This window comes from Cervus elaphus, chromosome 5, assembly GCF_910594005.1.
Source record: "Cervus elaphus chromosome 5, mCerEla1.1, whole genome shotgun sequence".
Taxonomy (NCBI): Eukaryota; Metazoa; Chordata; class Mammalia; order Artiodactyla; family Cervidae; genus Cervus; species Cervus elaphus.
In genome coordinates, this window is record NC_057819.1 from 119,105,365 (window position 1) to 119,133,356 (window position 27,992).

Below are 27,992 nucleotides of genomic sequence, written 5' to 3' on the forward strand. Positions count from 1 at the left end.
CTTTATTCAGTCTGAAATCTTTTTTAAGGGAATTACCTAGTGGTCCAGTGGTTAGGAGTTAGCACTTTCACTGCTGGGGCCTAGGTTCAGTCCCTGGTTGGGGAATTAAGATCCTGCAAGCTGTGTGGCATGGTCAAAAAAAAAAATCTTTTTTAAACTTCAGTGTTTATTCTGTTTGCACTAATAAACGTCATTATATAGGTTTTAAGTCTTCCGGCTTAATGGTATCTGTTGTTGCCTATTTCTTGCCTGTTCTGTGTTACTGTTTCCTTCAACTCTTGTTTTCATTTGGATTAAAAAATGATTTCATACTTTTCTCCTCCACTAATAAGTAGGTCCTGTGTGGTGTTTCTCTGAGAAGTTACCACAGGTATCTTTAATATGCCAAAGTTTGATGTTAACAGTAGCCTAGTTACATGATAACTTTGATTCCATTTCTGTGCTGCTGCCTTGGTGGTGGTGGTTTAAGGTTATATTTTGCCTTTAAATATATATATATATATATCTCTAAATGAACACTGACAGCATAATAATGTTCTATTATGCTGTCAGTGTTCATTTAGATTTATCCATGTACTTACTTACCTCTTTCTTTGTACTTCTTCCCTTTTTACATGTTACACCTTCCACTTTAGGGAAGAAGTGGAAGTGGAAGAGTGGACTACTTCTGCCTTCCGTAGTCCTTTAGTACAGTATCTATCTGCTGGGGGTTAACTCTCTAGGTTTTTGTTTGCTAAAATAACTTTATTTTGCCCTTATTCTTGAAAGATATTTATGCTGTGTATATATCTAGATTGTTTTTTGTTTTCTTTCCCCCCCACACAGTTAAGTATATCGTTACCATTTTTTTGGTTCTCTTTGTTACAATTGAGAAAATAATTTTCATTTACTGGTTATTTCTTTTGAAGAAACTGCTCTGCTTCCCCTACCCACACCTACCCTCTCCCCCAACCCCCAGGCTGCTTTTACGTTGTGGTGTTCAGTTCTACTGGGAAATATCCTTCTGTTTCTCTTCCGTGTAATTTGTTGGGCTTCTGGTATTTGTGGATTGCTGTCTTGTGCCATTTCTGAATAGTTATTTGCCCTTGTCTCTATCTCAGTCCTGTTCTCTTTTTTGTTCTCCTATAAAATTTCAGTGAACCATATGTTAGACTGTCTCACTTTATCACCATGCCCCTTCATTTCTTTTTTCTGTTTTCTTTTGGTCTCTGTATGCTCCTTCTGGATAGTTTCTTGCCTTTCAGTTCTCAAATTCTCTGTTTCGGTGTATCTAATTTGCTGCATTGGATCCTTAATTTTTGTTATTTTATGTTCCCTGCAGATATAGTCAAACTGTCTTTTATTTTATTTCTTTAATCTAGTAGACATAGTTGTTTAATAATCTGTTAATTTTTGTATTTGAAGTTTTAAAAAATCTGTTTCTGCTATATCTTATTTTTCCTAGTTGTTGCTCAGGCCTTTATTTCTTTTATGCTTTGGTTTTTTTTGTCTGTGTGCTGTTCATTGTACTTGAAAAATTATTTGTGAAATTTCTTTGAGGTCTAAGATGAAGATATGTTTCTCCAGGGAGAATTTTTATTTGCTTCTCTCAAGTGTCTAGAGATTCTACCAGTCCCTACAAACTACTGAATTCATGGCTTGCTTGCTTTGTTTGATTTGCTAGTTTGTTTCTTTCAACCAGCCAAGCAATATTGATTTGGATTGTATTAATATTTCTCAGGGGAGCCTGCACCCCCTGCATGGCCAAGGCAACTGTTGCAGCTCCCTGAGGGCAGAGAACTATTTCTTCTGGCTTACATTTTCCCTGAGGTTTTATTTAACCCTTTGAAAGTACAGCTTAAAGTGGGAAGGGTTTCATATTTAGCGTCCTATGCTGGATGGGCTTTGGCCTATGATTATCCACTTGGCAACATGGTGCCCAGGGATTGGAAAATCAAGATCTTAGGGTGTTCGTAGGGCAAATGTGACTTTGATGCTTCTTTTACTACCTCTTTTGTGTTCCTCATTTCCGTTAGGTTTTGCCGTGACAAATCCCTACTATTTGGCAACTTTTCAATACTTTTAATATCTTCTAAAAAAAAATTTTGTCCTGTCTTTATAGTTGTTTTCTAAGGGAATGTTGGTACAAACATCCCAATCTGCTATATTTCCAGAGATATTGAAAGGTCTTTTAAGCCCTTGGCAAATAATTATTGAATGTATGACAGAATGATTTGTTTTAGTATTGTTGCTTCAATAATACAGTGTGCCAGGTAGTGAGGTTACTGTTGTGAAGTACTACAGGTATTCCGGAGCCTGCATTTAAATTTATTGGGTGGGGTAGGAGTGTTGTTTTTAAGGAGGTGTGGCTTCTACTCATAGATTTTTTTAAAAAACCTATAAGTTCTTTTTTCCAGATCACTTTGATTAGTCTGTTTTACTTGTATTTTCTAAGGTGAAAATGTTAGTTTTCCCTGATAAAGGGATACATGCTGATTATGAAAGTCCAATAATTCAGAAGTGGTAAAATATAAAGTCCTTTCCACAAGAGCTATTATTAAAGAGTTTAGTGGCCGTATACGTATACATGTATGTTCATATAGCAGGTTCCCTCATTTCCATTGTATAAATTTATTTAGACAATAGACTTAAATATCTTGTATTCTCTAAGTTATGCTGTAATGAATATCCTTGTGTATATATCTGTGCTTATGCATTTGTTTACTTTGGATAAATTTCCAAAGCTTAGTTTCCAAGTCAAAGAATATGCACAGTTTAAAATGTCATCACATGAATGGATAAAGATGTGGTGTGTGTACACACATATACACACACACACTGGAATATTACTCAGCCATTAAAAAGAATGAAACAGTGCCATTTGCAGCAACATGAATGGACCTAGAGATTATCATACTAAATGAAGCAAGCCAGACAGAGAAAGACAAATATCATATGATATCACTTATATTGGAATCTTAAAAAATGATATAAATAAACTTATTTATAAAATAGAAATAGACCCACAGACAGAAAACAAACTTACGGTTGTAAAGGGGAAAGAGTGGATGTATAAATTAGGAATTTGGAATTAACATGTTAATATACACACTGCTACATATAAAATAATAACCAACAGGGACTTACTGTATAGAACAGGAAACTGTATTCATATTTTTTTCATTTATTTTTATTAGTTGGAGGCTAATTACTTTACAATATTTAGTGGTTTTTGCCATACATTGACATGAATCAGCCATGGATTTACATGTGTTCCCCATCCTGACCCCTCCTCCCACCTCCTTCCCCATCCCATCCCTCTGGGTCATCCCAGTGCACCAGCCCTGAGCACTCTTCTCATGCATCCAACCTGGACTGGTGATCTGTTTCACCCTTGATAATATACATGTTTCGATGCTATTCTCTCAGATCATCCCACCCTCGCCTTGTCCCTTAGAGTCCAAAAGTCTGTTCTATACATCTGTGTCTCTTTTTCTGTCTTGCATATAGGGTTATTGTTGCCATCTTTCTAAATTCCATATATATGCGTTAGTATACTGTATTGGTGTTTATCTTTCTGGCTTACTTCACTCTGTATAATGGGCTCCAGTTTCATCCATCTGTATTCATATTTTATAATAACTTATAAGGGAAAAGAATCTGAGAAAGAAAATATGTGTTCAGTTACATATATATAACTGAGTCACTTTTCTGTATACCTGAAACTAACATAGCATTATAAATCAACTATGCATCAATTTAAAATAAAATTAAATAAAATGAAATATCATCATATAATTGCTAGCAGGTCATCAGCAGTTTGAGAGTCCCAATTTCTTCCTATCCTTCTAAACTGAATTTTACATTATAGTCTTCGCCAGTGAGAAAAATAGCTTGTTTTTAAGTTGCATTTCTTCATCAGTGATATTAAATATCTTTTCATATGTTTAGTGGCCTTTTGGATTTCTCTTTTAATGCTTATTCAGTTTATTATAAATAAATAAATATTTATTTATTCGAGCATTTGCTTTGTCTTACTGATGGGTAGGAGTACATTACTTATTAAGATTGTTAGCTCATTGTCACTTATAGAGTAAATATTTTCTACCTCTTCATAATTTGTTTTTTAATTTATGTCCACTTTCACCATTCAGAAATCAAAAAATTAGAAGTGATCAAGTTTATCAATGTTTTTCTCTTCACGACTTATTACTAATTTTGTCTTACTCTTAGATGTTCCTATATGGTTTGTGTTTTTAATGTCATGTTTAAAAAGCCCTTCACCACTGGAAAGTCATAATAGCATTTGTTTATATTTTCTTATAATTTTTATGTATACTATAAGGAAGTAATGTACTTTTCCTTTTTTCTAATATCTATGTACATATCCTATCATCTTTGTAATAAAATTCCCACTAATTAGAAATGCAGTATAATCACAAATTATACATCCATTTTATATGGGTATTTTTCTGATTTTTCTGTGCGACCGATGAGTCTGCTTGTTCTTTTACCAGTATTATGCTTATTTGGTTAATGTTGCTTTGTTGTTGTTTAGTCGCTAAGTCATGTCCGACTCTTTGCAACCCCATTGGATTGGAGCCCACTGGTCTCTCCTGTGTCCATGGGGTTTCCCAAGCAAGAATATTGGACTGGGTTGTCATTTCCTTCTCCAGGGGATCATCCCAAACCAGGGTTGTCTCCTGAACTGGCAGGTGGGTTCTTAAAACACTCTTGAGCCACCAGAGAGGCCAGTGTTGCTTTGTAGTAAGTTTTAATAGCCAGTCAGGTTTCCCTGGTACCCTTTATCAAAAATTACATGGCTAATTTTGATTGTTTTTCCAAGTGGACCTCAGAACTAAAATGTGAAAATCCGTAGAAACAGTCTCCCCAGAGCACAGAGGGGAATCGCTATACTACCACAACACCCCTTCTTGCAAAAATAGAAACAAAAATACGCAAAAAGCCCTAAGCACTGGCTTTTAGAGAAATTTGACATATATAAAATTTGGACTCAGGAGCATAGTATTTTGACATTTAATGTAGGTTGTCTTTTATATTTGTCAGTGAACTATAGTTTTTGTTTTATGTGTAATCCGCATATTGTTTCCTTCTAAGTATTTTACAGATAATTTTGAATCTGCTTTTTCTCCTGATGCTACTTGTTCTGATTATAATCAGTTGTTGATATGTGGGGAAGTTGTTGACTTTTGTGTATTTATTTTATACTTGGCCATCTTACTGAACTCTTATTTGTTGTTTTTCAGTTGATTTGTTTGGTTTCCTTTGTGAATAGTTATATCATCCAAAATTGACACTTTCTAATGTTTGATATTTTCCAGTGTTTATACCTCATATTGTTGTCCTTATCACTTTGGCTAAAAATTCTATGATAATGTTGAATGACTGTGATTTTCATGTGTTATCTCCTGTCTAGCTCCTAATTTTAATGAAGGTGTTTCAAGTATAGCACCATTAATTATAGTTATGTTTATTTCTGAAAAAATACTCTGTTGAATTATAAATGGATACTTACAGTTTTTTTTTTTGAAGTATTGCCCAACAATGTGCAGATTATTTTGCATCTAAAGGAAAGAATCTTGATTCTCTGCCCTCCCCCGCCAACATTAATGTAGTGAATTACATTAGTAGATAGGATAATGAACTATCTTTATATTTCTGGAATAAGCCATACATAATTGTGGTATATTACTCTTTTGTTTGTATTTATTTTGTATTTTGCATATAGGTATAATATGGTAATAGAATAGAATAGAGAGTGAAGTAAGTAGGGGCCAAATGCCTTAATCTTTATTAACTTAGAGGTTAGAAATAGCATTTCCTTGTAGAATTGAGGGTATAATGAAGTTGTTTGTTGAACTCTACAAAGTAACCTGCAAATTCAGAGTTCTGTAAATATAGAACCATTAAAATGTACTAACTCAGGTTTATAGATAGGTCATAATCCAGTGATAACGTGACTGTACTCTCCGTATTTGTTTTCAGAGGGTTTTTTATTTTTAAGCCCTTCTTGTATCTGCTAACTGTGTTTAATCTGTTGCATGTTTTGGCAGTATCAGATGTTTTCTTTGTCATGTAATTTGCGTGTTTCCTTTCGTGTTTTCCAGCGGCGAGTAGAACAGCCTCTCTATGGTTTAGATGGCAGCGCTGCAAAGGAGGTGTCGGAGGAGCAGTCTGCCCTGCCAACGCTCATGTCAGTGATGCTGGCGAAGCCTCGGCTCGACACGGAGCAGCTGGCGCAGAGGGGAGCTGGCCTCTGCTTCACCTTTGTCTCAGTGAGTACTGAGGCTGCGTTTATGCACATCCTTGTTTTCCTGGGGCTCCAAGGTGGAGTCTGAGTAAGGACTTTGGTAGAGAGATGATGATCTCTAACTCTGTGTTACCTCTAAAGATGTGTGCTTGTGCTCAGCCCCGCTTGGCTCAAGGCGCTGAGAGAGACTGCTTTCACAAAGTCTGAGGGTCCTGTGGGATGGAAAACACAAGCTAGGTTGACAAAGAACAGAAAATACAGATTAAATTCCATTACAATTAAAAATAAAATCTCCGAAAAATACAAAAAACAAAAAAAAAAAAAAAAGAAAAAAAAAAAAAAAAAAAAAAAAAATAAAATCTCCAGACTCCAACCATCACTTATTTGAAGTAATAGTCAAGTTAATAAAATATTAGTGTGGGGACAGGCATGCTTACTAGTCATTTTCCCCTCTATGGTATCTGGACAGCCTACATGCTTGCTTTCTTCATTTCTTCAGAGTATTAGCACAGTTACTTTTCCAAGACTGTTTGGCTACCTGTTTTTTCCTTTCAGCTTACTTCTTTCTTCCTTGAAGGACAGGAATTTGAAAAAAAAAAAAAGAACAGGAATTTGATTATTATAAATGTTTGACCCCATTTTTTATTTGCCAAATTATAATGCAGTTTGACTTAAAAGTTGTTGCTTTTCTTGGTTTCTTTACCCTGCCAAGTACCTGTTTGTTTTCAGTGATGCAATAAAGCAACAGAAAGTCCCATCGCCCTATCCCTCCATTTTTAGGGGCCTCCTTCAGAGCTAACATTACCATTGATCAACGTTTCTTTCTCTCTTACTGGTTCATTTTCTCCAGTAATCTGTTTCCTCCTTACTTGCTCCATGGTTTCTGAGCAAATAAATCTCTATAATCTCTGGGATTAACCCACGTGTGATTGTATTAAAAAAGGCCATGAAATGGTGGGTGTCTTAAGGAAGGGAGATAAAAATAATAAAATAATTAGATCGGGATCATTGTATATTATTTGAATCCCTTCTGCCCTTCCTTCCTTTTCTCATTCTTTCCTTCCTCAGCTTAAAACAGTGCCCATGTATCACCTCACAGTTCTTTAAGTTTGGGGGTAATTTGTTGCTGAGCAATAGAGAACTAATACAGGTGGCTTTATCTTTAATGCCTCCTTTTTTCCTCATATTCTACGTCTAATCTATCAGAAAACATACTTATATCTAGAATCTGACCATATCTCACCATCTCCACTGCCACCATGATGGCCCAGCATCTCTCTGCTTTGGAATACTTTCTTATAGAGGGGTAACATGGTAATCACATCTGAAGAAGGAACATGGAAACAGTATAAAAACCAAAGGCCTAGAAGCTTTGGTATAGTTCTATTTCTCTTTGCTTCTCTGCAGTTCCAACTGGGATGTAAACTTAGTGAGATAAAAAAGGAGAAAAGCAAAAAAGTTAGCATTAATATATAACAAATGTTGGTTAATAGAGACAAGCAGTTTCCTTTAAAAAAAATAAAAGGCAAAGGCTATGAACAGGCAGTTTTAACAGGGGAAAAAAGGACAAATGTCTGACAATGTGAGAAATTAGTTAACTTCAGCCATAGAGAAATGCAAAATAAAATAACTTATCAAATTGACAAGGACTAGTAAATTTGGTGATTCTTGGTACAGGTAGTCGTTTAGATACACATATAGTGCTATGTGTATGTATAGATTGGTACAGTCATTTGGACAGGTTGGTAGTGTATCTCAGTGTTAAGGTTACATATCCTTGGGTCCAGAAATTCCATTCCCATGAACTACACAAAGATGTTTATTGTATTGTTTATAAATTGCAAAAATATGGAAGCAGTGTCCCTCTACAGTGTTTCAGAGGAACTTCTAACAAGAATACTTGTTATCTCCACGTTGCTAAGTCTGACAATCAGTTCTCAGAACTTACTCAATATAATTCATTAGCTGCAGTTGATCAGTCCCTTCTTGAAGCACATGGTCTTTTCTTTGCTTCTGCCTTTTTGATTCTTCTTCATTTCCTGGATCTCCAAATATTGGAGTGCCCCAGGGCTCAGTCTCCAGTCCTCTTGTATACCATCTTTCAGTGAGGAGAATCTCGTTTAGTTTCTTACTTTCAGTCATCACCTATACTCAGAAGACTTCCAAATTTACATCTCCAGCCCAGAGCCCTTCCCTCAATACCAGACCTATGTAGTCAGTTGTCTGTGTCTAATAGGCATATCAAATTTAACATGACCGAAGCTGAATTCTTTACTTTGTTCCCCCATTCCAAACCCCATTTCTTCCACATCTCAGTAATTTTCAGCTCTCGGCTTATAATTGTTCAAAAATCCTGGAGTCACTCTAGTCTTATCTCTTTATTTTATATCCTAATTCTGAATCCATCAGCAAGTCTACTGATTTTACCTTCAAAATATGTTCAGAATCCTGCCACTTCCCCTGCCCTTAGATGACCACTCAAATCTCATCTCCCACTGAGATCCTGGTGGCAGCCTCCTAACTGAACTGTTAGTTTCTGCCTTTGTTCTCAGCAGATCAGAGTGATCCCATTGGAACTTAAGTCCAAGCATGCCACTCCCCTGCTCACAAGTGTTTATAATGGCACATAATGCCTTGCGTGGCCTGTTTCCCACCACTTTGACATCTGTTACTACTGTCTCCCTCCCTCACCAAGTTCCATCCTCATTGGCTGCCCTTTCTTCTTCAAATACTACCTGGTGTCTCTCACCTCAGGGCCTTTACCTTAACATTCTTCCTCTAGATATCACCTTGCCTTGTCCCCTTGGTTCTCTCTAGTCTTGTCTTAAATCGACAGCCTATTAGAAAGACTGTAGTGTATAAGGTAGCACTCCTTCCTGCTCCCCCCAAACATCATATAGCTGCTGTGCCCTAATTTTTCTTCTTTGCCTTACCATCATCTTCTTTGCCTTACCTGCTATAATTTACTTCTTTGTCTCACTCCCCACCCACTTCCTAAGTCCCCTCCACTGAAATGTAACCTACATCGGGTCAAGGACTTCACTTTGTTCACTTCTGCACCGCCAATGCTGGAATCAGATCTGCTCTCATATACACACAGTTTAATTATATGTTGTATGAATTAATGAAGGCATTTTTTGTATAAGGACTAGTTAAATGAAATATAGTATGTATATATGATGGGATGCTGTACAGTTGACCAATGAAGTGAGATAGACTTTTATGTAGTTTGTAGACTTTTTTTGGCCATGGGATCCCTTGCATTTCCATCTGAATTTTAGGGCCAGCTTTTCAGTTTCTGTAAACCAGACCAGATGGAATTTATAGCAACTGTGCTGACTCTGCAGATTAATTTGGGAGAGTATTGCCCTCATTAAAAAAAAGTGAGGTATATATGCTAGCAATAAAAGACCTATAGATCAATGCTGATAAGTAAAAATAGGTGGCAGAATATTATGAGTCTGATCCTTTGAATGTTTGATCCCATGGACATCCATGGCATTCTCTAGGCCAGAATACTGGAGTGGATAGCCTTTCCCTTCTCCAGGGGTTCTTCCCAACCTAGGGATTGAATCCAGGTCTCCCGCATTGCAGGCATATTCTTTACCAGCTGAGCCACAAGGGAAGCCCGTTTAAAATCATATTGCTACATAATTTTATGTATTTCAACATAGGAAATTTGATTTTTAACGTTATAAACATATACTTTTCTAAATTGTAAAAGTAGTATATGTGCATGACCTACAAATAATTGAAGTGATAGAGAAGAGTAAAATTCTTTCCTTTGTATTCATGAGATAACCACTGTTAAAGAGTTTGTTTTAGATTTTGTACTGAATACCATTTTAACTTCAAATTATCTTTTATGCAATCAACATTCCCCACTGTGAGAGATGTTTAACATACTCAGCTTCCTTTTTCATCTTTCATCCTTTTAGTTATTGTTATATTGTTTGTGATATTTAGTTTGTTATTTTAACTATAATTGATTTGTTTCTGCTTTATAAATTATTCTAAAAATTGAAAACATTTAAGGAGCATTTACAATATTATGGTTGTTTCATTATTGTGCACTGTAAAACCGAGTGATTTTATTGGATTCACTGAGAAGAAAACAGTCCTAGTCACTGAATTAGTTTTGATTGAATGAGACAGTTATAGTTGTCAAGGTCTAAAAGATTTTTTTAATATATATATGAGGTCTGTTATTTCCTCAAAAGCTACATCTTTTAATAAACATAAGATGTTCTTAAATGCTTTAATTTTAAAAAATGTAGTTTGCAGATTTTTTTTGGCTGTGGGATCCCTTGTATTTCCGTATGAATTTTAGGATCAGCTTTTCAGTTTCTGTAAACAGACCAGATGAAATTTATAGCAGTTGTGTTGACTCTGCAGACTAATTTGGGGGAGTATTAACTTCATAAAAATATTGTTTTCCAGTCCATGAATATGAGATATCTTTCCATTTATTTAGGTATCTTTAATTTCTTTTTATTAGTAATAAAATTCGGAATTTTTGGTGTGTAGATTTTGCCCTTGTTTTGTTCAAATTATTTCTAAGAGTTTATTCTTTTTCATGTTATTGCAAATGTTTTCAGAGATGGCCTTTTTTGGTATTGACAAAGTTCCCTTCTATTCTGAGTTCATTGAGTTCATCATGAAAGGGTATTCGATGCTTTCTCTACATCTGTTGAGATGAGCGTATGGTATCTTTTTGTTCTTGAGGTCTATCCACTATTTGTCTTGTCCTTGTCATGTCATAGCCTTTTTTAGTCTTAAAAACCTTTTACCTCAGAGAAGCTTTATTTTACTGTTCTTAGATTTTTCTTTCCTTCTGCTCTTTTCCTCCTAAAAGCCTGTTAGATAGTTTTGAAGCCTCTTCCTGTTCATGTTTCTTAACTTTTCTTTCATGCTACTTGACTTTGTTTCTTCCTCTGGGAGATTTTCTTGACATTGTCTTTCAGATTTTCTGTGTTCAGCTCTGTGCATTTTGTTACTTAGCTCATCTACTCACTTTTTAGAATATTGATACTCTTATCTTGTCACATTTATTTTTCATGTTCTTTACTGATTTTCCATTTTTATAGATGTAGTATCCTTTTAACCCTCTCTGGACATATTTTATTTTTAAAGTTGTTTTTATTGAATACTCTATTTTCTCTTGGATCAGGTTTTGTTTTTTCATGTTGGATCTTCACTTTGTGCTGTTGGTTTTCTTGAAAAATGTATTTTGCTTTAGTTGAATGCAGTACTATTAGGGTGATTTAGCATAGGTTACTGACATGGATTTTTCCCTGCAGTGGCATTGTACTGCTTCCCAAATAGCTCTCCATTGGTGTGTGTGTGTGCGAGTGTTACCCCTGTGTAAGCATCTGGTCAGCTCTCGGCAGAAAAACCAGCTCCTTTACACACATGGAAATAAGGAGGGCGTTGTTTTGCTAGGTAACTCTAACTCTTAGCGGCGTATTCCAGGTCTTCCTCGCTTCTGTCAGCTGTAGGGGGCGGGGATACTGTACTTTCTTTACTTTTTTCCCCCGAGGACACAATATTCACAGCAGAAGCTCCTCCCCCTGGACTCACTCATTTTCCATTTTAAATATTTACATGTTTGTTTTTTTTATTTGAGAGACCAATTCGTGTGCTTTACCCTTGGTTCAGAAGCAGTAGTATCCATGGCCCTCACTATGTAAGGGAGAGATCAAGAGGGGACCCTGTTGGACTATATAGGTTTTAAATGTCTGATAATTGTTCCAAGGGTCACTCCTGGTAAAGGTAAATCTCAGTGTGGGGCTTTGGAGGAGTTCCCTTCAAGAGAACCAGCCTGTTTTACTGCTTGTGTTTTCAGCTGTGAATTTATTTTACTTTCTCTATCAGTCTGATCCCAAATGCTTTTGAGTGTTTCTTAAAACTTAAAGTTTTTAAAAATTTCTGATTCTTAATTCTTGCTTGTTTCTTAATGCTGTTAGGATTTCATTTAGAAAGAAAATCTTCCAAGTATCAGTAGGACTTTGGGAAATCTAGCCTGTAATTATGAATTAGAAGCCAATACTACTACTCTAATTGGAACGAAGAACACGGAAGTCTGGGAAGGATGTTTTGCTGAGTAAGGGTTGGGCTAAATTTACAACTACAGTGGTCTGCTTAGCAAGGCCATCAGCTTCTCATTTCTTGAGAACATGATCCTATAGTTGTGGGCTCAGGAGACTAAGCTATCTTTGTTTTCCAGTGTTGCATCTCTCGTGTTTAACACAGGACCAGGCACAGAGGGTCGTAATTAATACCGAAGGAATGATAAGATTAGAGCATTTTCATGGATTTACTTGTCACAGTAGGTCCTTATATTTTTGTAGTTCTCCTATCTTTTGTAAGTATTAATTTCATTTTCATGAGGATTTGCTACCTCCTTACTTCTGTCCTACTGACTCAGTTAACTTTCTGCAGTTTTACTTCTTATCATGGGGCTATTTATATGTACATTTTTACAGAGAGCTTTAATTTGGAAACATCTCCTTGAATGACATTCTAGCACCCTTTGTTTGCTGAAAGAAAACTTAGAAATAAGCACATATTAAAAAAGGAAAAAACATTAAAAAAAGGAAAAAACCCATACACCAAAATCTAGAAGTTCATAGAAAGAGCCTTTTAGCCTGTCATGTGATTGTTGTTGGTGTTTATTATAAAAGCAGCTCAGTAATGTTTATTTAGAGATAGGTTTTAAAAGGATAGGATTTTAAAAGCAATCTAATGATAACTGAAGGAGACAATGGTTGTATCACAGTGCAGTATAGTACGTGAGTTTTACAATCATAACCCTTCATCAGTAAGATGAGGTTAGGTTTGCCACATTGTAGGAAGAGTAGGGAACATTACCAGTTATTTAGACTCTCCTAAACCTGGCTCTAATCACTGCTCTGACTTACAGGCTGTGTATGTTGTTTTATCTCTTTGAGACTGACTCCTCAGTTTTTACTTTTTGATCCCCACAACAGTTCTCTCTCTTCCCTTTGGGTTCTTGTATGGAATGTGAGAACCTGGAATGACCCTATCATCTCTTCTCTTTGACTGCGTATTTCCTTCAAATTTTAACTCTGATATTATTTTATCAAGGAATTAACCCTCAATTCATTATGTTAGGTTAGGTACCTTGTTGTATATGCTTATAGCACATATCCTTAATTGCAATTTTGTATTTATTATATGATTGTTTAACAGTTTCTGTCAACAAGTATATATCCAGTGCTTAATACATCTTTTCTTGGTTTATGAGTTTAATAAGGCAGGGTGATGACTGGGCCTTTAGGTTTTGTTTCTGTTTTTCTTGGCCATTGTGTCCCGAGCACCTAACATGATACTTAGATGAGGATGTTCTCAGTGAGTATTTGATGAATGAATAAATAAAAATGGAGATGATATTATCGCCTACCTTACAAGACTATTGTGAGCCTTCAGTTTAGTTGTGTGTGTGAAGTGCTTAGCTTGCTTGTGGCCTGTTCACAGCAGTCCCCATAATGGCTGATGCGAGACAGTCGGTGTACTGTGCTCACAGAGATCGGTTAACCGTGGATGCAGATAGCCCACAATTCTTATTCCCCCACTGACCAGCTCTGTGACCCAATGTAGGTGCTTAATATCTCAGATTTGCATATTCTTTATAAATGAGAATAGCAGCACCTCCTTATAGGGTTTTGTAAGGTAATCCAAGTCCATACCCTGACCAGTAATGCTGAAGAAGCTGAAGTTGAATGGTTCTATGAAGACCTACAAGACCTTTTAGGACCAACACCCAAAAAAGATGTCCTTTTCATTATAGGGGATTGGAATGCAAAAGTAGGAAGTTACACCTGGAGTAACAGGCAAATTTCACCTTGGAGTACAGAATGAAGCAGGGCAAAGGCTAAGTTTTGCCAAGAGAACTCACTGGTCATAGCAAACACCCTCTTCCAACAACACAACAGAAGACTCTACACATGGACATCACCAGATGGTCAATACCGAAATCAGATTGATTATATTCTTTGCAGACGAAGATGGAGAAGCTCTATACAATCAGCAAAAACAAGAACAGGAGCTGAATGTGGCTCAGATCATGAACTCCTTTTTGCCAAATTCAGACTTAAATTGAAGAAAGTAGGGAAAAGCACTAAACTATTCAGGTATGACCTAAGTCAAATCCCTCACGATTATACAGTGGAAGTGAGAAATAGATTGAAGGGGCTAGACAGGGTGCCTGAAGAACTATGGATGTTGTTCATATGGACAATGTTCATGACCTTGTACAGGAGGCAGGGATCAAGACCATCCCCATGGAAAAGAAATGCAAAAAGCAAAATGGCTGTATGAGGAGGCCTTACAAATAGCTGTGAAAAGAAGAGACACAAAAAGCAAAGGAGAAAAGGAAAGATATACCAATTTGAATGCAGAGTTCCAAAGAATAGCAAGGAGAGATAAGAAAGCCTTCCTCAGTGATCAGTGCAAAGAAATAGAGGAAAACAATAGAATGGGAAAGACTAGAGATCTCTTCAAGAAAATTAGAGATACCGAGGGAACATTTCATACAAAGATGGGCCCAATAAAGGACAGAAATGGTAGGGACCTAACAGAAACAGAAGATATTCAGAAGAGGTGGCAAGAATACACAGAAGAACTGTACAAAAAAGATCTTCATGACCCAGATAATCACAATGGTGTGATCACTCACCTAGAGCCAGACATCCTGGAATGTGAAGTCAAGTGGGCCTTAGGAAGCTTCACTACGAACAAAGCTAGTGGAGGTGATGGAATCCCAATTGAGCTATTTCAAATCCTAAAAGATGATGCTGTGAAAGTGCTGTACTCAATATGTCAGCAAATTTGGAAAACTCAGCAGTGGCCACAGAACTGGAAAAAGTCAGTTTTCATTCCAATCCCAAAGAAAGACAATGCCAAAGAATGTTTAAACTACCGCATAATTGCACTCATCTCACGCTAGTAAAGTAATGCTCAAAATTCTCCAAGCCAGGCTTCAGCAATACGTGAACTGTGAACTTCCAGATGTTCAAGCTGGTTTTAGAAAAGGCAGAGGAACCAAGTATCAAATTGCCAACATCTGATGAATCATCAAAAAAGCAAGAGAGTTCCAGAAAAACATCTATTTTTGTTTTATTGACTATGCCAAAGCCTTTGACTGTATGGACCACTGCAAACTGTGGAAATTTTTTAAAGAGATGGGAATACCACACCACCTGACATGCCTCTTGAGAAATCTGTATGAAGATCAGGAAGCAACAGTTAGAACTGGACATGGAACAACAGACTGGTTCCAAATAGGAAAAGGAGTACATCAAGGCTATATATTGTCACCCTGCTTATTTAACTTATATGCAGAGTACATCATGAGAAATGCTGGGCTGGAAAAAACACAAGCTGGAATCAAGATTGCCGGGAGAAATATCAATAACCTCAGATATGCAGATGATACCACTCTTACGGCAGAAAGTGAAGAAGAACTAAAGAGCCTCTTGATGAAAGTGAAAGAGGAGAGTGAGAAAGCTGGCTTAAAGCTCAGCATTCAGAGAACTAAGGTCATGGCATCTGGTCCCATCACTTCATGGCAAACAGATGGGGAAACAGTGGAAACAGTGGCTGACTTTATTTTTTTGGGCTCCAAAATCACTGCAGATGGTGACTGAAGCCATGAAATTAAAAGATGCTTACTCCTTGGAAGGAAAGTTATGACCAACCTAGACAGCATATTAAAAAACAGAGGTATTACTCTGCCAACAAAGGTCCATCTAGTCAAGGCTATGGTTTTTCCAGTAGTCATGTATAGTTGTGAGAGTTGGACTGTGAAGAAAGCTCAACGCTGAAGAATTGATGCTTTTGAACTGTGGTGTTGGAGAAGACTCTTGAGAGTCCCTTGGACTGCAAGGAGATCCATCCAGTCTGTCTTAAAGGAGATCAGTCCTGGGTGTTCATTGGAAGGACTGATGTTGAAGCTGCAACTCAAATACTTTGGCCACCTGATGCAAAGAGCTGACTCATTTGAAAAGACCCTGATGCTGGGAAAGATTGAGGGCAGGAGGAGAAGGGGACAACAGAGGATGAGATGGTTGGATGGCATCACCGACTCAATGGACCTGAGTCTGGGTGGACTCCAGGAGTTGGTGAAGGACAGGGAGGCCTGGCGTGCTGCAGTTCATGAGGTCACAAAGAGTTGGACATGAGTGTGTGACTGAATTGAACTGAACTGAAGGACTACTTGTGATCATGGCAGTAATTGCTCAATAGGTGGTGGTTATACATTGTATTAATGTTAATGAATAAAGAAATAATTAATGGAATCATTAGGAAGTACCAGATGAAACTTACGTTATGTGGAAACACTGTATTCTTTGATGAGATGATATTTCCATTAGCCCATAATCCCCAGAATATCCAGTATTTTGTAATTATGTCTATGATAGGTTGTACTGTGTTGAGTGCAATTTTGTTTTTAAAAGGACTCTTTGGAGTAAAGGTCTTCCTTGACTTATGATGGGATTAGGTCCTGATATAACACGTCATAAGTTGAAAATATCATTCGTAAATCAAAATATATTTAATATACCTCACCTACTGAATATATCATAGCTCAACCTTGCTTACCTTAAATGTGCTTGAAACATGTACATTAGCCTGCAATCACCTAACAAAAAGTCTATTTTATAATACAGTGGTGAATCTCATGTAATTTATTGAATACTGAAAGTAAAAATCACCATGGTTGTCTGGGTGTATGGCTGTCAGTGTATCTGGTTGTTTACCTTCATGACTTTGGCTGACTGGGAGCTGTGGCCTGCTGCTGCTGCCTGGCATCTTGAGAGAGTACTGTGTCACATGTTACTAACCCAGGAAAAGGTGAAAATTCAAAATTTGAAGTACCATTTCTACTGAACGTATTGCTTTCGCACCATCACAGAGTTGAAAACTTGTTAAGTGGAACTGTTGTTAAGTTGGTGACCATCTGTATAGTGATTGCATATTCTTGAACAGTTGAATTATATTAAGTCCTAAACCTTCTAAATTTGAAAGTGCCTTAGAATGCTCCATCATTTATGTATAAAATGTCACAGTAAACAAGTGACAATATTGTAAATCGGCCAGAATTTTTGGCCCACTGTGTGTTCCTGGGTGAAGTTTGAGGGTTTTGGATGCTCTTGTGAATAGAAGTTCCCAGTCCTTTCTGCCTGGAGTCATGAGCGTCCCCTGTGCTTGAGTGCTTCACCAACCTGTCCTGCGAAAGCACATTTACAGTTGACTCTTAAGACATGTGGGTTTGGACTGACTGCTCAGGTCCACTTTGATGTGGAATTTTTTTAATAGATCCATACTATGTGTTACACCATTCGAGACTGGTTTAATCAGCAGATTCAGAACTGTGGATCCAGAGGGCCACCTGTAAAGTTACCTGTGGATTTTTGACTGCATGGTCGGAGGAGGGTGGTGGGTGGTCAGCGCCCTTAACCCATGTGTTGTTCAAGCATCAGTTGTACAGTGAAAAGGACATTTACATACTTAATTTCCATATTTTAAAAATTCATTTGTAAGCATTTGGTGTTTTAAACTATTTACAGTAAAATGGTCTAAGCCACCATGTCATCTTGGCTCCATGCCCCTCAGTCTTGGCTTTCATCAGGAAGTATTTGTTTTATGTAATCATTTGTATGCATATAAATGCTTGTGGAGAAAGATGGAAAACTTCTTGTGATTGGTGGTACACCTTTATTCCAGGCTCAGCAAAACAGTCCCTCATCTACGGGATCTGGCAACACAGAGCATTCCTGCAGCTCCCAAAAACAGATCTCCATCCAACACAGACAGACCCAGGTAGGTCAGTGGTTGATAAACAGGGAGGGAAAGAACTGCTTCGGAGTAAATGGTAACACTATGTGTAAAATCTGGGTCTTCTCTCTCCCTTTATTTCTCTGACTTCGTCTCATTTATTTGTGTGTGTTGTATTCAGAACTTGCATTATGAATATTTCAAGTCTTTTGGAAGGTTCTTTTAACTTTTTGAGGTGTTTCTTTGCCTTTCTGATGTATTCAGAAAGATTATAGACAGAAATGATTATATTGCAGCATGGTGTTAAGGAAAAAGCACTTGTTTTGGAGAACTCAAGACCCCGATTCAGGTTCTAGCTCTGCAACTTATGCTTTATCTTTTGGGGCCTCAGTTTTCTTCAGTTCAAATTATCTATAAAATGTGGTTGATTATCATCATCTTGGTGTCTACAAAACACTCATTGGCACAGTACTTACGTAGGCATCAGTGAATCTTTTTTATTGAAATATAGTTGATTTAGAATATTGTGTTAATTTCACATGGATAGCAAAGTGATTGGTTATACATATATATATGTATGTGTCTATATTCTTTTTTTTTCTGATTCTTTTTCCATTATGGTTTATTACAAACTATTGAGTATAGTTCCGTGCGATACACAGTAAACCCTTGTTGTTTTAAACTTCTTTAACATGTGGCATGCCAACATAATTCTTCCTTAAACAGTCTTCAGAAACTCCTTAATTTAGGGAACGTTGTGAATATTCAAAGATAATATCCGCGAAAAGGATAGTGGATATATCCTCCATTTTGTTGTGTTGAGCTCACCAAATGTTATACCTTGTTTTCTTGAAGCTGTTGGTACCTTGTTGCCTTCAAGACAGGATGGCTGGCAATCTAGGAGAATTTCTTAAGTCACAAGAGCTAAACAGCCCTCAGGAGCAGATTTTAATGTTATTTGAATTAAACTTTTGAATAGTTGAACAGACTTAGGTTGTTGAGCATTCATCTCTCTTCTGGTCGCTCTGTTTCCACTAGGTGGCATGTTTGTTCTTTAGAGATTCGTGTCCTTTCTCCTCTGATGACCTTTTCTATTCAAAGTTAGTTTCATTTCTAGAGAGTATGTTTCTGTACTGTTCAGTGCACAGTATTTTGAGAATTCATATATTTTATCCCAGAGTTAATATATTTTTGAAAGGCAAGTATAGCAGAACGTCATGCTTAAAGAATGAGATGAGAAAGGCAGATTTAATTTCTTGAGCCATGGGATTCCAGGCTAGTTGTATCATCAAGTGCTTTTTTTTTCAGAAAAGTAATAAGAAAAATGTAATGACATGTAATATTTTTTTTTCCCCACCCCTCAACATGTAATATTTTGAGACTAATCCTAAGTTTGTTTTCTGCTTATCTCTGTAGTCTGACCTCACAATAGAAAAAATATCTGCACTAGAAAACAGTAAGAATTCTGACTTAGAGAAGAAGGAAGGAAGAATAGATGATTTATTAAGAGTAAGTATTAAAATGTCATAAGAGATTTTATAACAAGCTCTGATTGATTTATCTATATTTATATGTGTGAATTGCGTGTATATCATAGAGATAATTACTGTAACCAAATAATAAAGTTAAAATGTGGACATTTGGATATTTTCCTTTAATCTGAGGGAATCTGAGTAGGTAATGAGGATCAAACTGTATTCCAAACAGTATCTTTACATTGGACATCTTAATTGTAGAATTTTAGTATTTAAATATATACTAGAGGAATATATCTGTGGAGAGTTGAAGGTGTGAGAATATGTACAGAGTGTTGTTTTCCCATCTCAGGGAAATTTTTTTTAATGTCTTTGAATTTTTAAAAATTTTATTGATTTTTTAAATTGGAATATAATTGCTATGTTGTATTAGTTTCTGCTGTCCAGTGAAGTGAATCAGCTATATGCACACACATATCCCTTCCCTCTTGGACCTCCCCTGCACCCCCTTGGTCATCACAGAACACCGAGCTGAGCTTTCTGTGCTGCATAGCAGCTTCCCATTAGCAGTCTGTTTTATACATGGTACTGCGTACGTGTCGGTCCCAGTCTCCCCGTCTGTCTCACCCTCCCGTTCTCCTCCTCAACCCCCACGCCCCACCCCCCCCATCCACAATCCGTTCTCCATGTCTGTGTCTCTGTTCCTGCTGGAAATAGGTTCATCGCTACCGTTTTTCTAGAGTCCACATATATGTGTATTTGAATTTTAAAAACTATTTCACAAGTACTTTTCAGTCCTGGTTTTGCATTTTATATCTTTTATAACCTATTCATCTGAAGTGTTTTGTGCTTACAAGAGAAACTTTAAAAGTAGCTATATGGAGTTAAAAATATACCTCTAGAGAATATACAATGATTTTTTTAAAATTTTAATTTTATTGGAGTATAGTTGATTTACATTGTTATGTTTCAGATGTATAGCAAAATAATTCAGTTATACATATATTCATTCTTTTTTAGATTCTTTTCTCATATAGATTATCGCAGAATATTGAGTAGAGTTCCTTGTGCTATACAGTAACACCATGATATTTTCTGAAATAATTTTTTAATATACAGTTTGACATATTGACTGACCCTTTTAAAAAAATTTTTAAGGTTTATTGTTTTCTTATTGTAAAAATCAATACATTCTTTATAATAAATTTAGGGAATAGTAAAAAATAAAATAAAATGACACCCATAATTCCATTAACTGTGATTAAAACATTTGGTATATTTACCATAGTAATCTTTGACCTATTTATAGCATATATAAAATTTTTTAAAGAAATTGTTGATTTATTTTTATTTTTTGGCCACATCACGCAGCATACAGGATCACAGTTCCCCAGTCAGGGATTCCCATGTAGTGGAGGCACGAAGTCTTAACTGTTGCACTGCCAGCGAAGTCCTTGTAGCATGTACATAAATGCATCTATACGTAAATACTGCCAATTTGTAAATAAAATTGGCTTAACATTTTAATCTCCAATGTTTTTATTGTTCTCAAGCTGATGTCCCCTTTCCTATTCAGAAATATTTTTCTTAGGCCTGTTGGTTTTGTTTCTTAGTTTGCTTTTCTCCATCCTTCAGTGAGAAGAGCCATGTTTAGACTCAGTACCTATTTTCCATCTTTCATTGTTAGCATGTATACTTGCTTGGTGTTGCTCTTAACGTCTCTTCTTTTCACTTGGGTGCTCGTTGAATTGCTAAGGTTTATAATTAGATATTGTGTGTTCATAGAAATCCTAGTCTAGTTGTCTAATCTAAATGAAAAAATTTTGTCCAGGGTAGCTCTGCTGAGCTAAAAAAGGATCATGGGCTTGTCTTCTTCCTTCATCATCTGATTTTCTTAAGATTGAGAAGATGGAGTATATGAAAAACTGACCCTAACTTAGGATTCTTTTGGGGGGTTTTAAAAAAATGGTTTTATTTCCCAGGAAGCGGTATGTCTCTTTACCAATTCCCGTGTTTCTAATCCCTTGTTTTCTAAAGATTGTAGTCTTTCTTTGGATCTAGAACAGTGCCAATGGAATGGTTATGTCAAAAAAGAAGACACAAAGGAGAGATGCCATTTTTTCAAATTGATGAGAGCTTGTGTTTCTGATTCGGAGGGACAGGGGAATGACCACTACTCCTTATGTCTCTTCAGACAGGCATGGATCATTGATTGAGTTTTTCCATTTTAGTTAAATGTTTGGGTAAGGCTGCATCAGGAGCTGCTAGTCAGGTGCTATTTGAAACCTGAACACAAAATCATTAGTGTTGGAAACCACAAAAATTTAGAGTTCTTGTAATTTAAAATAAACTGCCAGAGATTGATTGATTCCATAAATTTGATTACAGATTTTAAGAGATGTTCACCTTCCAAAAGTAGATTGAACTTCATATATACACATTACATGATCTTTGGCTTGCAGATTTTTTAAGTATGAATTAGTCATATTTAACCAAATGTCCTTGTACTTGGCCTTTGATAATGTGGTCCATAAAACTCATGAGCTCTCTTAGAAGAACTAATAGGAAGAAATTATGAGGAAAGTAGATACTTGGAGATGGAAACTGTTGCACAATGGTCACTTTAAAATGAAGCTTCAAAGTCTCAAAAATTGAGTGTGCTGTAGTATCATTTATTTGCCAAAAGGGTAGATAGCTTTTGTTTAACACAAGAGTAAACTCAGGAGTTGCAAGTCAAAATTGACCTGGGGTTAGTGGTTCTTCGCTTCTCTGTTATTGTAGGAGTCTTGAATTTTTCAAAGTATTTAGCCCACCCTTCTGACCACAGCTAAATCAACTGTGTATTTACATTCTGGTTTTCTTGAACCAAGACCTTGTATTCAGCTTGTTTGTTAGTTCTGTCTTATGTGGGCATGGGTGTGCCTGGCTTCTCTGGTAAGAAACATTTATGTAAATCCATGTCTCTTCTTTGGAAGGAAGAACAGAAGAGCGACAATTGAACATAAAGAACATTATGTGTTGTTTTTTTGGTAGTGCTTATTCACCCTTTGTAAGTATTTAATCTATAAATGCTTTAAAGTGTTATTTATATGAATTCTAAACATCTCGTTCATGATAGATTTTTTCTTTTATTTTGTGACAGTATTAGCATGTGTGGGGTACTGGATTTATCTGTAACTGGCTTTGGGGAGGAGTAAAGTATGACTCTTGCCTGGAAAATCCCATGGACAGAGGAGCCTGGTAGGCTGCAGTCCATGGGGTCGCTAAGAGTCAGACACAACTGAGCGACTTCACTTTCATTTTTCACTTTCATACATTGGAGAAGGAAATGGCAACCCACTCCAGTATTCTTGCCTGGAGAATCCCAGGTACAGGGGAGCCTGGTGGGCTGCCGTCTATGGGGTCACACAGAGTCGGACACGACTGAAGTGACTTAGCAGTAGCAGCAGCAAAGTATGACCAGTAGAAAAACGTCCTACTTCTAGTAAGAGAATTCATCTTTAATAGTGATAAGTTTATTAAAAGAAAATCAAGGAATAAAGTATTCACCTTCTTTTTTTAAAGACATAATTACTCTTACCTCTTTAAATCTCAATTTTGCTTATAATTTAACAAAAGAAATGCTTTTCAGACTCCCTAGAAACTGCTTTTGAATTAATCTGTCTTCCTTGGAGCTAATTAAAAAATTTTTTTTCCATTGAAGGCCAACTGTGATTTGAGACGGCAGATTGATGAACAGCAAAAGATGTTAGAGAAATACAAAGAACGATTAAATCGATGTGTGACAATGAGCAAGAAACTCCTTATAGAAAAGGTAAGTGATTGGTAGTGGCCTCAACTCTGTATCCTTAGGGTGTGCCATTGTTGTGACTTGTCGACTTTTTACCTGAAATGAAAGTATTTCAAAGTAGGAAAGGACTGACCACAGCTTAGTTCTCTGTCTTATGTGGGCATGGGTGTGCCTGGCTTCTCTGGTAAGAAACATTTATGTAAATCCATGTCTCTTTGGAAAGAAGAATGAAAAACCAACAAAGGGCTTTTGGGGTTAGGAAAGGGCTACTGGGGTTGCTGTAATGTTAAAGATCCCAACTGCCAAATGCCAATGCAGAAGACTCAAGAGATTTGATCCCTGGATTGGGAAGATCCCCTGGAGTAGGAAATGGCAACCTACTTCAGTATTCTTGCCTGGAAAATTCCATGGGCAGAGGAGCCTGGCAGGCAATAGTCTATGGGGCTGCAAAGAGGCAGACACGATTGAGTGACTGAGCACACAGCACATCCTATTACAAATACAGACATTTAGCAATAGTTTTATGTCCATTTCAGATATGGTATTTAGAGTAACTTATGTATATAATAATGTGATAATTAAGTGTTTTGTGTTTTAAAAACTAGTTTGCAATTACTTGTATATGATTATTTAATTGGCTGATGCCTCCTTTATTATATTAATAGTAACTAATTAGTTGCAATTTGCCTTTAATAATTATATTTCTTATAATTATTATAATAAATAATTATTTATTATATAATATAAATAATTGATGTCTTAAAATTTGTAAAACATACCTCCAGTACTTATTTATCTTACAGTGAAAGTTTTAAGATAACAGTACTTCCTAATGAAATGATTATAAGCTAGAGGTTTGAGACAGATTAGTGGTTTGTTTTTTTGCTGAAATCTTTGGAATGCTATTAAAGGGACAGGGAACACTGATAAAAAGTGAAATGAATTATTTTAGTAATGTCAAAGATACTGAGGAGAACTTTGCTTCATCTCTTAATTCATTAATTTTATAGAAGGGAAATTCACATTCTGCATTTATAACAGAAATGTCTATGTTAGTATATGTTAATGTAGAATGTTTATGGGTTATATAAAATGTTTATAGCTTTAAGGTACTTCCTGAAATCAGTGTAGATTTAGCCAGTTGTCCTAAACTTTGAGCAGTATAGTACAAAAAATAAACATTAAAAAATAAATAAATAAAATAAACATAGTGCTGCATCTGAGTTCTCATAGGAAAATACAATTATTTTCTATTTGTCCTTTTCCCCTAAGTCAAAACAAGAGAAGATGGCATGTAGAGATAAAAGCATGCAAGATCGCTTGAGACTGGGCCACTTTACCACTGTCCGACACGGGGCTTCGTTTACTGAACAGTGGACAGATGGTTATGCTTTCCAGAACCTTATCAAGTAAGTGAATTGTGATGATAAAGTTGAGAATTGAAAAGTTTGTTTGGATTTTTAAATTTTTTTGTAATTGTAGTCATTAATATGTTAGTAGTGGTAGTCTTCTTTTCATTCAGTTTTGTCTCCACATGTGTAAAGAATTGTAGGGAATGAGATAAAGTCCTGAAAAAATGGCAAATAATCAGAGGAATAAAAAACAAATTCTATATTAAAGCTTAAAAAAATCAGAATCGCCAAAACTAAGGAAGAAAAAGCTAAGACTTGACTTGATATAATTTTAATTATGTAATAAATTTTCATGAGGAGTCTGCCCACTCCCAGCATTTATTCTGGGTCCCCAGAAGATTGAAATAGGCAAAGACCCAAGGAAGGATTTCCTGAGTTTGGTATAAAACAAAGCCTTGGAAGAATGTACAGGACATGTTCCTGGAACTCTTTAAGGGGAGAGTATTCAGTCAGCAGAGATAGTCACCTTCTTGAAGGGGAGCACTGAGTCAGCAGTCAGGCTGGTGAGCAGCCCCTCTGCCTGTGCCTGTCAGCAACTTGGAATCTGGAGCCCTCCTTCACTTTATTATAACTGGTTTAAAGCATTCATTTACTCAAAGGAGAGAATTAACATTTAAAATCCTAAAATTCCAACCGCGTAAATAGCTAATATCAGCTCAGGACTTTAAAAAAGAAATCTTAAAAGTTGCGATACCTTTTGATGTGTCTTACTTATTTTGATTTTGTATATCATTTCCGTTTGAGACTGGGTTGCGGTGGGTGGCACATTGTATTTTTAATCATGGGCTCTCACACTTCTGATCTGTAGTTTACTGTAGGTTCAGGGGTTCCATAGACTGCCTATCCTACCTTTTTTTTTCTTGGTTAAATAACATATTGGGCATTGATTGGAGAGGATAGAACTACTTTTGAATACCAATGAAACATAAGTAACAAATTTGTCTGAAAGAAAAGTACAGACACTGATATTATTAATAATATTTTGTTAATGGGAATTCCTTGGCAGTCTTGTGGTGAGGCTATCACTGTCAGAGCCCACGTTTGATCCCTGGTTGGGGAACGAAGACCCTGCAAGCTGCCCCATGTGGCATGGCCAAACTAAAACAAACAGACAAACTTTGTGGAGACCTACTTCTGGATTATAGGCTGTGCTTTATGTGTGACACATGTGGTGTCCACGCTGAGCTCTCTGTGCTGAGGTTAACAGAGTTGCACTCGGGCAGGACAAACAGCTGCTGCATGGAGGCATGGTGTCTGTTCCTCAGCACCCTGACCGTGATGAGCAAACTGCCCTGGAAGTGGCTCTCCATCCAATTTTGTCAGAATGGGACGGAAGATAGACATATCCCTCACGATTGGCCAAAGTCACTTAATGCTCGCCCTGAGTCCCAGAAGCGATAATGACTCCTACTAGTCCATGACAGTGGTTACTCCTCAGATGGCAGTTTTTAAAACGTCTAAAGACTTAAACCTGAGTGGTTAGTGGATTTGTTTAGAGATATAAAATGTAATTACTTTTAAGACGTGATTGTAGTTTTTGCTGATAGTAGCAAATATTTATCTTTTTACTCTATAAACAGCCTGTTGCCCAGAAGGTTTTGGAAATCGTATATAGTTAGAGTACAAAAGGATGACTTTGCCGTAGAACCATCGGACTAGTGAATTTGGTATTATCTACATGAGATCCCTAACCAGAGCAGTTTCTCCAAAGTAGATGGTATTTTTTTTTATGATTTTAAGTAATATAAATTGCAGACTGTCCATCTCTCCTCTTGGGAAGCTGTTTCTGGCTGATACCTTTTTTTATTTGCTTGTTTGTTTTTTGGCCACACTGCACAGCTTGTGGGATCTTAGTTCACTGACTAAGAACTGAACCTCGGCAGTGAAAGTGCTGAGTCTTAACCACTGGACCACCAGGAAAGTCCCCTGGCTGATATCTATTAATTTTAGGTATTTTAATAATATCTTCTAAAGTTGTGCTTTAATAAACGAATTTCCTTTCTTAATTTTAATGCAGAATTGAAGTTCTTTAGTTGTAGAAGGCTGTAGCTGATATCCGTACAAATGATAATTATCTGTGTATAAGAAGCTCCATGACACATAATTTGGTGGGTAAGGTACCTGAACCCCAGGTTGCAGTACTAGTTTTTATAGAAAGAGCAAACCTCTTGACATTAAAAATTTAATCAAGCGATCAAATATAGTCTGAACAGGAGCCTCAACATAGTTTTGTTCTCAGTTTGAACCTCGGCTCTATTTTGAGTGATCTTTATTAAGATCCTAAAACAGATTTGTTGTCTAATAAAAAGATCATAACAGATTTGTAATGATTTTTGACCAGGTTAGTAAGTTTTTCTAAAAGGTATTTTTGAACCTGTTGAAAAAGTAACATATTTTATAGTTCTGAGAAGTTAGTTAAAATAAATACTGTTGTTATTCAGTATGTAACTTTTTTATTTAAACAAGTCTTAAAGTCTCAAATAGTCAATGGCAAGGCAGTAAAAAAATTATTATTAAGATTTTCTTTATATTGACATAAACAACATTAAAGCAAATACGGGGATTTGACCTATATACAAAACTGTGGCTGTTTAAGATGTGGATCATCAGAGGGAGTAAATGAAATTTTACAGCATCATTGTCCTAGTCCATGAATATATTCTGGTGTATAAGGAATTACAGAATTCCATTTTAAAGTGATTTCATGAGAACCATCTGATTCTTGGCATATGACCCATAATAAGTGATACAGCCTTTTTTGTTTTAATTTTTCTACTGAAGTATAGTTGATTTACAGTATTATAGATGTACAGCAAAGTGATTCAGTTATATATATGCATTTCCATTGTGGATTATTGCAAGATATTTACTATAATTCCCAGTGCTATACTGTAGGTTCTTGTTGTTTATCTATTTTATATATAGTAGTGTGTACCTGTTAACCTCAAATTCCAAATTTATCCCCCCATCCTTCCCCTTTGCTAGCCATAAGTTTGTTTTCTATGTCTGTGAGTCTATTTCTGTTTTGTAAATAAGTTCATTTGTATCATTTTTTTAAAAATTCCACATATAAGTGATATCATGATATTTAGAGAGAAAACTCTGTTGATTCTATAAGTATCAGTTCTCCCTTGGGTGGTATATGTACCAGTTTCCAGTAGACACAGAATATGAAAGCCTGGGACTCTTTAAAAATTCTTACCTGGAATATTCAGGAACTATCTGTAGATCACCACTAAAATTACTTTGGTCAAAATAATATCTGC

General features: G+C 36.3%; 1 protein-coding gene across 6 annotated transcripts in view; it reads left to right on the forward strand.

The window, feature by feature from the left end:
- TLK2 (tousled like kinase 2) overlaps nucleotides 1–27,992 on the forward strand; it is a 122,465-nt gene that overhangs the window by 50,555 nt on the left and 43,918 nt on the right. For 5 of the 6 annotated variants that reach the window (XM_043904956.1, XM_043904958.1, XM_043904960.1 and 2 more), the window contains 5 exons: nucleotides 6,108–6,275; nucleotides 17,999–18,094; nucleotides 19,466–19,558; nucleotides 23,228–23,338; nucleotides 24,587–24,723. In XM_043904956.1, the coding sequence (XP_043760891.1) occupies nucleotides 6,108–6,275; nucleotides 17,999–18,094; nucleotides 19,466–19,558; nucleotides 23,228–23,338; nucleotides 24,587–24,723 (605 nt within the window). The remainder of the gene's footprint in view (nucleotides 1–6,107; nucleotides 6,276–17,998; nucleotides 18,095–19,465; nucleotides 19,559–23,227; nucleotides 23,339–24,586; nucleotides 24,724–27,992) is intronic. The other variant, XM_043904959.1, reaches the window with a different exon arrangement.